Below are 12,463 nucleotides of genomic sequence, written 5' to 3'. Positions count from 1 at the left end.
TATTTATGAAATAGCTAAAATAGCTAACGTGTGAATTTATCATGTAGTTTCTAACACATGATTTTTACCACTTGGTAAAAATGTGGTTGATTTTTACCACTTCATGTGCAATGCATCTTGGTTTGCTTCATGATAATTTAGTCATATGACCACAGTTCCTGTTACTGAAAAGTATAAAGATAACTTTCAAGTAGAAAAATATTAATAATGCATAAAAATTAGAAAATCTTCAGTAGTTAATCTTTCTAATTTTAATGAATACAAAGATCTGACAAGTAGAAGAATCTCTCTCTCTTAGAAATGGATATATATAGTATACTTGGAGCCGTGCTCCATTTAAAGAATAATTGAATGGTAACCATTTGGGATTTATGTTGAAATTGAATTATAAAATATTTAGCAGCACATAACTATTTAAGCAGAGTCAGTAAGAAGTTTCAGTGTCATCCCTTTCTGTGCTACACAGCAACATCTCTTTCTGTGAGAGGTGCCTCTGTGATGTATTATCTGAAGTCACTAGATTTAGCAATTCTGCATCTGAGAGTACCTGTGGTGGGCTGACCTTGTCTGCTCTGCCAGACACCCACCCAGCCATTCTCTCACTTCTCCTCCTCAACGGGATATAGCAAGAAAATACAATGAAAATCTTGTGGTCGAAATAAAGACAGGGAGATCATCCCCCACCAGTTATAGTCATGAGCAAAGCAGCCTCATTTATTACTAATGAGTAATAACATAAGATAGTAAGAAATAGAAACAAAACCTAAAAGATCTTTCTCCCCTTCCTCCCCTTCTTCTCATGCTCAGCATCACTCCTGACTCCTTCCTCCCACACCAAACAGTGCAGAGGTATGAAGAATAGGGGTTGTGGCCAGATCAACACACTTTGCCTTTCCTTTTTATCATAGCATGGTAGGGGGTGAAAGGGACCTTTAGAGATCATCTAGTCCAAACCCCCTGCAGAAGCAAGTCCACCTAGATCAGGTCACACAGGAACATGTCCAGGTGGGTTTTGAAGACCTTCAGAGAAAGAGACTCTACACCCTCCCTGGACAGCCTGTGCCAGGGCTCCATCCCCCTAACAATAAAACAGTTTTTCCTTATGTTTAAATTGAACTTTTCCAGCTTCATCACATTACCCCTTGTCCAACCTGCTAGTGGCTATTCCTCAGACAAGTCTTCACAATCTGTCTATTTCTTGATATAAACAGCAAACTCTACACCACTCCTTCCTCCCCTGTCTCTTCTCAACAGTCTGTAGTCATTAATAGCAGCACTCCAGTCATAAGACTCCTTTCACTAAGTTTCACTAATGGCCACTAGGTGATAGCTTCCTAGCAGCATGGTGCTTCCAGCTTCTCCTGTTTCTTGCCCATGCTGTGTGCATAGATGTAGAGGCACTTTATTTGGACTGTTGGCCTTGTCACCTTCTTAGAGAAAAACCCCTTAATTCCTCAGAGGTGTTTGACTGGTGGTTCTCTGTTGGCTCCTATTACCTCAGCAGCCTCCGGCACATCTCCATAAGACTTCAAGTGGGCTCTAGTGTAGCCAGCATGTCACAGAACAGAGGGCTGATGACCCTCAATAGCACTCTGTCCTTTCAACCTTGGTGTGCTAACCTACAGCTTGTCACAGCCTGATATTATTTTCCTGTCCCTTCAAGTCCAGTTTGAGACAGGTGAATTACATCTGATATCAGCAGGCCTGGTGCCATCCCATTATAGAAAAATCCAAACTTGTGGGGGTGACACCAGCCACAGAGCAACATATTAGTAGACTGAGTCCATCTGTTTCTTCCAATACTGCTGCCCGCAACTGGCAGGAGAGAGATCCTTTCCTTCATATGTTTACTAACAACACTGAGAATGAGATGTTCCGTCACCTTTCCAGGGATGGAGGTGAGGCTGACCGGCCTGTAGTTTCCTGGGTCATTCTTCCTGCCCTTTTTGAAGACTGGAGTGACATTGGCCTTTCTCCAGTCCTCAGGCACCTCACCTGTCCTCCATAATTGTTCAAAAACACTGGACAGAGACTTGACAACCATATCAGCCAGCTCCCTCGTCACTCTTGGATGCACCCCATCACATCCCATTGACTTATAAGTTGCCCAACAAGTGTTTAACCTCTTCCTCATTCACCCAGTGCAAGTCCTCTGCTGTCCAGGCCATCCTACTATCCTTGCTTCCTGAGAGACGACCTTGACTGTAAAGACCAAAGCAAAGAAAGAATTCAGTATTTCAGCCTTCTCTGCATCCTCAGTGACCAGGGCACTCTCTGTGTTCAGCAGCAGGCCTACAATCTCTCTAATGTTCCTTTTGCTGCTGATGCACCTGAAAAAACCCTTTTTGCTTTCCTTTACTTCCTGATCAAGTTTAATTCTAAAAGGATTTTAGCCTTCCTGATTGCACCCCTGTATGCTCTGGCAAAGTTCCTGTACTCTTTCCAAAAAATTAGGTCCTGTTTCCACCTCTCATAGATGGCTGCTGTCTCCCTGAGTTGTCCTAGCAGATCTTTATTTCTCCATAGTGTCCTCATGCCTCATTTTTCCCACTTTTCTACTTGTTGGGACATTCCTAGGCTTGGAGGAAGTGGGACTTGAAGATCAACCAGGTCTCTTGGGCACTTCTACCATCTAGAATCCTATCCCATGTGATCCCTTTGAGCAAGTCTTTGAAGAGGCCAAAGTTAGCTTGCCTGAAATCCAGGGTCACAATCCTGATTGGTGTTCTGCTTCTTCCACACAGGATCTTGAACCCTACTATCTCATGGTAACTGCAGCCAGGGTTGAATATGTTCATATTCAAGGTTCTTGAATATGCTTTCCCTGATGGGCAACATTTTTGGCTGGTGGGCTCAGCTATGCCCTGTGTTGTGTCTGTGGGAGCTGGCTGGAACAATTTGGAACTGGCTGTTTTCCAAGTGAGGCAGCCCTGGCCTCTCCTCACAGAGAAATAGGCCTGGGAACCTGTACTCAATACTAGATGAAGCCTTTTTCCTTCTTGGCTGCCCTTTTAGAGACCAAAGACTCATAGTACTGCCTCTGTAATGGCCGAGTTTAAGCAGGGAAGACAGAGAGGGCTTTTGCTCCCCAACTTCACTCTCAGTTCCCTTCTAGAAACTGTGAAGTAAATCTGACTAGGACTGAGGTTTCTGTTTCCTCTATTTACATTTGATATTAAAACAAGGCAAACATCTTTACAAGTAAGGTAGCTACTGTACAAGCTTTAGAGGACTGTTTAAATCAAGATCAGACAATTTGCCAACAGGTAATGTGATTGTGCTGCTGCTGGACAGCAATCTACAACAAAGGCAGAAAGACCTTGCCAAGGGTTATAGGCAAGGAAGACTAACACCACAGTGGACAAGGAGCTATTAGGAAAAGAAGATAAAGAACCAGATAATGATGAAAAATAGAACAAACTGTTACGAAAAAGTGTGTTTGATAAATGTGTCTAGTTGCAAAGCTGGTAAAACAATACACCATTATTGCTACCGGTTGTGAAAACCAATTAATGTGTTTTCGTCTAGCAAAGATTTATAACCAGTAATTCCAGTAGAGGTTATTCTGGATAAATTGGATTACACTGAAAATTCCTGAACTCCACTGATTTTACTTGATGAATTTGAAATATAAATAAATCAGTATGAGATTCATTTAGACTTCAGTCATGTCAAAATTAAGTAATTCGCCTAAACTGCATATATTGACTCACTCTGTAGTCCATGGAAAGAGTAGGCATGTGCAGAAGGCTCTTCATTCTACATATTTTGGAAACCTATTTTGATTTGGGTTTAACCCAAGAATTAGTTTAATATATAAATATCTGCTGCAATCTGGTTAGCAACAAAATTTTATTTGCTGCTTGTATACTTAAAATTCAGAATTTATTTATCTTACTAATGTGCCAGGGTGCAAAGCCTCCATGTCAGTAAACGAATAATTTTTACTTAAATTGACCTTTGACTTGGTTGACATTATGATGAAATGGTCTGTGATGTGACAAAATGGTTTGCCTTGTGTTTTTGGAAGAAAACAGGAGGAATGTTAAAAAGTACAATTTATACACAATTGTTTCAGAAGTAGTTGTATGTGGATAAGTGAAAAAGAACATGAACATTCATCTTATAAAAAAGTAAGAACCTAACACACCTTGTCTAGGTGCTCTTACCGTTTCCTTAGACATGATAAAATTAGGGAGAGGGGAGTGTTATGCTTGCACTAAATTATGGATTATCAGCTTCTGTATATTTATCTGCTCTTAACAAAGAGCTGCACAGTGTTTGCCTTGTAGGTCCTGATCCTGAAATCAATTATGTATGTTGAGTTCACTATGGGATAAATCTTGATGAGCTCAGTAGATACTAAGTTTGTGGACATGCCAATGATTTTAGCTTCTTTGACTTTCAACAGTACTTCCAGGCTACCCATCAGGGTATGTTCAGTAGTTATTTGCAGTTGGACTGTCTTCAGCCTGTTCTACATCATTTTCACATGAATGAAATAGAGATATATCCTTTTATCCACGCCTACATGGAGTGTAAGCTTTTTTGGAAAGGGTCTTTCTTTTTCAGGAGGTCTACACCATGGTGGGAAAGAGAGAAGGAGCTAGTGTCATTGCAAAAATAATAAAAACAGATGGTGTACTGTGGGTAGATTGTTTCTTTCTCTGTGCTAAAATTTCCTCCATATAAAATAAAAATAATGATCTTAATTGCTTTCAAAGAAATGTATTTTGGAGAAAAGTAATCCAAAATCTTATAGTAATAATAAGTAACCATTGATGTACTACACTAACTTGTATATTATCCTTAACTAAAATGAACACTACATATCAACAGGGGACCAATGCATGCTCTTTAGACTAGAAATATATTTATTCTTGGCCTTTCTCTGTACTTCCTGTCTCTGCTGCGGAAAGTGGCCAAGGTTTGTGGTGGTTTTTTTTTTATCTCACTGAAGTGAAAGATATTCCATGGCATAAGTAGAGTCACATTTGCCCCAGAATCATGTTTCTCTTGAGTGCTCTCATGCCATAAATAATTTAGTTTTGTGGGTTCCCACCCACTATAATGTAAATGGTGGTTTCTTCTATTGCCATTTTTTCTCCCACAAGAACTTTCTAAAAACTATTTTGATTTATTCTTCAAAGATTTCCCTATTTAAGTGCTTTTATGAGACACTCTTTTTTTCTCAGTGTACCAGCTGCATTTAACTTATTCTGTGCCATTTATTTCAATACATGTGTATATAACCAATTTTTTATTTACTCAAATGAAAAAAAAATAAGAAAAAATGTAGTAAAATTCTGGATCACAATAAATAGTGAAAGTGAAATTTAAACATAAAATTCATCCTGAATGTGTGGACAACCAAACCAGATTAACTTGTTCAGTACGAGAACTACTGTACTCTATGAAAGAACTGAAGAATGATTCTCGGTTTTCCACCAGATTGTGTGAAAGATGAGGAAACACAATATGTCTAAAAAGATTTATTTGGAGGCTTCATATATGCTAAAAAGACAAATCCATATTTTTCACTTCACTTGTGTGATTTTAATGGAATTATCTTAACAATTATATAAAAAATAGGCTTAATTACCAGTTACTTTCCTGGTCTTGGGAAATATGAGGACACATATTTTTACAATTTCTTGAGCTGATTGAACAATATCAGATCACTGAAATATGAAAAGTCAGGGTATAATAATATAGGGAAAATATCACTCATGTAAAACCAAGTGCAAAGATACTCTTCAATGAGAATATACCGTTCCTTTACTCTAAGCATTTAAATTCTCTACCCGTTTGTCTTCCCATGTGTACATAATACTAGAAAACCTCATGGATACAGACAAATATTTTCTTCTAGTGTGACATTATTTGACTTTATTTATTGAATAGCTCAATAAAGAAAATGTTTTATCTGTATTTTTAATAAATCCAGAATTTTTAAAAGATTATTTTAATGTGAAAGATGTCCATGTCTAAGATCTGGTCTATATCCTGTTTTCACATGTCTAAATTGAGGCCTCTGAAAACAAAGTTAAAAAAAATCTCTTCAACTACTGTGGTCTGGAATGGATTAGTGAATAAACTACTTACCTTATAAGGCAGATTGTCTAAACCAGACTTCCTTTCCTCCCCAGAGAGCTACCAGGGTGCTTTCTATATGTTCTACTTTATCACCTTTCAAAATGACAGAAGCTTTCACTGGCAGTTGTTCTTTGACTTCTGTATGGGCCTTCTACCCTCTCAAGCATTATCAGTGGATTTTTTCCTAAATCAGCTGAATGCAACACAATTGCACTGAGGCATCCCACCGGCTTATGTCCTGACAAAATTAACACATCATTTGTGTAGCTGAAAATACTCCTAGCCTTGCCAAGGTTATAGGGTTAGACACTGAGACATGGTTAACTTTTAAGAAAATTAAGTTTGTCTGTGTTTAGGGTGTGTGCATTTATTCTTCATTTAATTGTCTTCTAGATAACAAGTCGAAAGTGTCATTGTCCAATGGATAATTTCGGTATATATCCATGTTAACAATAACATTTGTTTTTCCACAACTTCATTGTTCTCCAAATGCATGATTTGTTTCTCCAAATTGAGGGCTACAGTTATAAAGACCACACATACATATGTGTACGTATACATGTGTATGTATATGATGCTTCTAGTGAATGATGATTTATTTTTATTGTGAGCATTGTCATTCCCATGACTGCTTCATCTGTCTAGGTGAGCGATGTTTTCAAACACAGGAATTTCAAACGTATAATAAATGTGTAGGAATTTAAAACTTATAGGAAGTGTATTCAGTTGAATTGCTGTGAAAAAGACAGTCATTGCATCATTTCAAGCTGTTTCAAGACTTTTTAAATAACATTTCTAGATTTTTTTTTTTTTTTGGCTTAAATGAACTACAAAAAATATGAATGTAACAATACAAATGAAAAATTCTGGCCACGTTGGAGTCAGAGGCCATAAGAGCAGCTTTTCTCATGATGTTTAAGGATTTCTTCCTTTTGGAACAGGGCAGTGAAGAAATCCCCAATTTATGTGAAGTTTTTGTTTTTGTCTGTCTGGAGCTTTGAGCAAAGGTTTCTCATTGTTTCTCAGTAAAATATAGCAAACATTTTGGATTTATCCCAGGAATACAGGGAGTGGTCCTATCCTCAGGACTTATCTGTTGTAAATTTATGGATATAGAAAGATCATTGCATAAGTGCATATGCATTCCTTAAAATAGCTTAGTTTTTTAGTTAATAATAACAGGACTTTTAATCTAAGTAGAAAACCATAAAGGAATCAAATGCTATGACACTCCTGTCTCTCCACCACATGTTGTTGACATACCTCTCATAAATATTAGGATGTATTACTACCAAATCCATAAAACATCTGTTTGCTGTCTGTCTCTGTAGACACCAAACTGAGAAGCTCTAAACATTGTCAGCTTCTTCCTTCTTGCTAGACATGGCCAGTGTTGCTACAAATAAGACTATCATCACCATGGGTTCATTTACTATGGTCCCAGGAAGGCTATGGTGGGAAACAAATAATGCAATGCACAAATTGTGGCTGTTAAAGGCTCTTTTACATGAAATAATTCAGATATGGAAATAATTTAGATGTGGAAATATAGATAGGGTGTTGTTGAAGTAGGAAAATGCTATGTACTGTGCACAAGGGCACAGACGAAGATTATTTATCTTTACTTACCATTTAGTGATAAAGCAATATTTTGTCTTCAAGAATGGCATATTCTCTTACACTGACAATATATAACATTGATGGATTGTAAGATGTTAGACTGGAATGTGGCCACATTTAGCACTCATTCTGTCACAGACTGTTCACAGGGCCTTGTTCCTATCCAAAGTGCATTGATATACCTTATAGTCTATCAAAAAAGCTAAACTAGAAAGTCAAAATGAGCATTTCAATAATTTCTGTGAAAAAGTGGACAGAACTCATAAAATTCTGATAGAACTTTTTTTTTTTAACTGCGTTTTATGACTAAAACCAGTTCCAACACAGCATTTTCAAATACTTCTTCCTAACTAAACTAATTAGTTTGACCTGCTTTAACAAAGCTCAAAGACTTACATGTACATACTATCAAAAAAGTCCATATAAGATCAGAACATAAAGGCATCATGTTTAATGTTATAGTTCAAGTGACAAAAAAAACCAGCTACAGGTCTAATAAGATGTTAAAAAAATTTTTGATGTTTGGCTTCAAAATCAATACTTAGTTTCAGGTTGAGACTTTCTATCATCTGATAGATGACAGAATCACTGAATCGTGTTATGCTTTCATTACTAATTAATGAGCCTTTTAGGGTGAAATATCATGTTCCTCTTTGCATTTGGGACCTCATAAAAAAGTGTTCCCTTTCCATCTTTTACTGCTTTTATCCAGATTCTTCTGGTTTTCACAGAACTAGACATGTATACAAAATATATGTGTATACAAAATATACAAAGTATATTTTCTTCAGTATCTTTATAACTAGCACAATTATAACATTTCAGAAAAAGAAATTTACTGCTTTGTTTCTTTTATTTAAAAAAAAAAAAGTTTTATATTACTCTAGCTTGCACAGCAAATCCAGGGCCCGAATTTAATATTTGTATTGTTATAATTTGTAATAAGACTTCATGACACCTAGTAGAAACAATTCCATATGGATTTTATTACATACTTCAGTTAGGTTAAGTGACCTGAAATTATGCAGGCATTTTGCCACTGATCTATTATCCAGAAGTGAAAACAAAGATAGGAGAAGAGTGTAAATAAGTAAAACCTAAGACTGACTTGAACAGGAAGCAGTTTATTGGCAAGTTTGTAACCACCAGTTGGTTTATGGGCACGAGAAACACCTCTTTTGCTGTATACAGAAGTATTGCTGAAGAGAAAGTAGCAGAGGGACTGAATTAATTTCTTTATCTAATAGTAATAAAATCCTTCTGCTAAACTCTCACCACAACATCAAAGCACTGGTCTGAAGAAAGTTTGTGTTCACTATTGACAGGTATTAGCTCTCTTTATGTCTACAAGTCCTCTATTCTTTTAGATATAGTCTGATATGCCTTTGATCTTTGCAAATGGTATATTTCCAACTCAGGTCAGAAATGGCACGAGAAAACTAATATTAACCAGGAGTGTTTCCATATATGTGTAAAATGATTTATAAAAATTTGAGTAAATAGGTCACACAGTATACCACCGAACAGTTTTCTTCATGAGGAGATTTTGTTGAACTAGAAAAGGCTGAGGAGGAATATGTAAAGGAAAGCAAGCAAATGCTACCTTAAAATGCTAACTTATGAGTTACTCTTTTCAAGAACCAGTACTATTTTTAATGTGAAAAGAGATGCCACTCATCTGGTGCACAATTCCTTTTACAGCTTCACAGCCCACGTCAAAAAGTTCCACTTAAGGAAAAGCTTCTTTACTGTGAGGATGATGGAGCCCTGGCACAGGCTGCCCAGGAAGGTTGTGGAGTCTCCTTCCCTGGAGATTTTCAAAGCCTGCCTGGACGCAATCCTAAGTGACCTGCTAGGCGCACCTGGTCAAGCAGGGGAATAGGACTAGATCGTCTTTAGTGGTCCCTTCCAATCCCTATCATTCTAGAATTCTATGAAATGGCATTTTATTGTGGGTACCATATCCCTTGATAATACTCCATAGCTTCTAATGCTTACCTTCCATTCAGTGGCTAAAACCTTCATAAACACTTTTTTAGTTTACCCCTGGTTTTTGTCTTTTATCCTACTGACCTATTCATGCTACTAATGACGTCCTCTTCAATGTCCTGCTTTTCTGTGTCCTTTGCCTACCTTAGGCTTTTCCACCTGAACTTCTATATACAAATGGGTTACTAACCCTATGCTTGTGCACTTGAGTGTGACAACCAGATATAAGAGTTCTGTGCAATTTTCTCTGAGCAGTACAGCATACAAATATTACAAATTGGAACCTTAGAGGTCACTTCTGTATGGCTACTTGATAGAAAAAATCAATGGGCTGGATTAATAGCTGTGACATTTTAGAAATAAATTATATAGGTATCAAATTCTACAGTGAAAAATTTTGTTTTCTGTTTTCTATATTAATAAATATGTTGGTATGAAATAATGTCTACAATTGTTTTATTTCATTTTAGTTTACTTGAGCACAGAGTTTTAGAAATGGAAGAAAGGCATAAAGAGGAGCTGGACACTTTGAAGGAGGAAAAAGAGAACTTACAAAGTTTGGTCACACGGCAAAGCTACATAATCCAGGAACTAGAGAAGCAGTTAAACAAGGCAATGAGCAATAACAGTGTCCTGCAGAAACAGCAGCTTGAACTGATGGATACAGTTCACACTCTGATCACCCTCTGTTCCAAGGAAGGAGGTAAGAAAGTAGCATTATAAAACATTAGAAATACTAGTAAATTTCTTCTAAATTGAATCCTGAATTTTTGGTAAGGCAGAATTTAATGTCTTTATCCACAGAAAGAAAAAGACATTATAATTGAGAACAAATTGCTGATGAGAACACTCAAATCAAATAAGGTTCAGATAGTGTTAAGGCCGACTCTTGTACTACGAGCCATATTTGATTTTTAGAATTTAATGTTATTGAATTATTATACCTTGACCATAGCTGATGTATGTGATATTTTCATTGACTTCACATTAGTAATACTCATTTGTTCCTCTGAGTATCTGTCTTCTACTGAAAGTAAAACAATAAAATGTGGATGTTAACTTTATAAGTACCTGCATGTAATTTACTCTAGACTTCCTTTACAATCAATAGAGAGAACAGGATACTAAATTAAAGAAAGTAATCCAGGACTTTACACATATATATGAGTTATAATGTTGATGAACTTAGATGCAGGCATTCATGTTGCCATAGAAATCCAAAAGATGAAACTTTTATCTTGAATGAGATATTATTTATAATACAGTATAAGTTTTCTTCCTTTTGCATTACTGGGTTTGGTTTATTCCTTGATGCATTAGGCACACTACAAACACAAAAAGGAGGAATAACATCCTCTGACAAAAGGGTTGACAAAGACTCTAGGGTGATTCTCTTCAAGTCTGCCTGCCTTAGAAAACAGATTTCTTACAGGGACCAAGAAAAAATATCAGGTGGGATTTAGATTTTCAAATGCTAAAAAGACTGCAGAATGTCTCTGGAAAGAAATTCCTTTCAGTAGAACTATTCAACCGGAGACCACTGTAAAGGATGGAAATTTGTCACTGGAAAGAACAAATTAGTGACTACAAAAAACAAGACAAAGTCATGCAGAATACAAGGAGGAAGAAATGTAAGAGAGAATATAAGAGAAAAGATATCTGCTGTAACAGTTAGAAGGAGGTGAACAGCTGTGCCTTATATAACATGCAGAGGGTTAAGAATACTGCGGAAAACTGAAGAAATAAAATAATATCCATCTGTGCAGAGGCCATCAAAACCCTTCTGAGAGAGCAAATGGGATAAACTTAGAGAGGAACTGTAGATGTACAAGTAATATTAGTCATTCAGTGAGTGTGGAAGCACGGATGAAAAATGTCTATGGTACCTATGGAAAAAGGTTAAGTACCAGCAATCCAAAGAGCCGAGCGTATTTGCTCATTGTAATTCCAGAACTCTAAGTGTCATAAATATCTGGAAGCCAAAAAATGAAAAAACAAAACCCCCAAACCACAACTCCATTTGTCCAGTCAAAACCTTGTCACCTATATTATTATTCAATACTCTATTTAAGACGTAGAAGACATTAGATCATTCAAACTAGTCAGCTGACAGCAATGTGGATTTACTCTTTACTATATATTCCCATGCAACTTGTGTGGCTTAAATCTAAACCACTCCAGTGACAAGGATACATCTCTTCCTTTGGAAGTGTTGCGTGCTTGGGCTCACATTGACAGACTATTTAAAAAAAAAAAAACACTTTTTTTCCCTCTTCATATTTATTTTAAATGTTCCCTTCTGCTTATTCCATTATATAGGTCCCCAGCATTTTGAGTTAAGGAACACACTTCATAGTAGGCTGTTCTCACATCAGTATAGAAACGTTGTGATGCAATGCAAATCATCTGTTATGTTTTATGGCCTTTTGGCAAAGAAACCTGGCAAAGCTGTGTTCAGAGTGTTCTATGAGAGCCCAGGAGTACTTTAAAATTAATATAAAAATGAAATATATATTATTCTCATACAGAGATATACTACAATTTATTTTTAAAGTTAGAAAGAACTACTAATAATTTTGACTTTAACTCAAAGAAGAAACCATACGAACCAACATTTTCCCTATAGTTAGTTTACTTGGCTGCTTCTTATAAAAACATTGAGTGAGGATTACAAAAGTGGATGTTTCAAATTGGACTCCTGTGTACAGATCCAGGTGCCCTGAAACCTGAATTTTCAGCCTTTTTTTTTTTTTTTTTA

The 12,463-nt window shown here is 36.6% G+C and overlaps 1 protein-coding gene across 1 annotated transcript in view; it reads left to right on the top strand.

The window, feature by feature from the left end:
- Positions 1 to 12,463, top strand: part of ANGPT1 (angiopoietin 1) — a 161,300-nt gene that overhangs the window by 77,291 nt on the left and 71,546 nt on the right. Inside the window, exon 4 of the mRNA XM_061994978.1 lies at positions 10,176 to 10,408. Coding sequence (XP_061850962.1) covers positions 10,176 to 10,408 — 233 coding nt within the window. The remainder of the gene's footprint in view (positions 1 to 10,175; positions 10,409 to 12,463) is intronic.

This window comes from Colius striatus, chromosome 4 (genome assembly GCF_028858725.1).
Source record: "Colius striatus isolate bColStr4 chromosome 4, bColStr4.1.hap1, whole genome shotgun sequence".
In the NCBI taxonomy this organism is placed as follows: Eukaryota; Metazoa; Chordata; class Aves; order Coliiformes; family Coliidae; genus Colius; species Colius striatus.
This window is presented reverse-complemented; position numbering and strand designations above follow the sequence as displayed.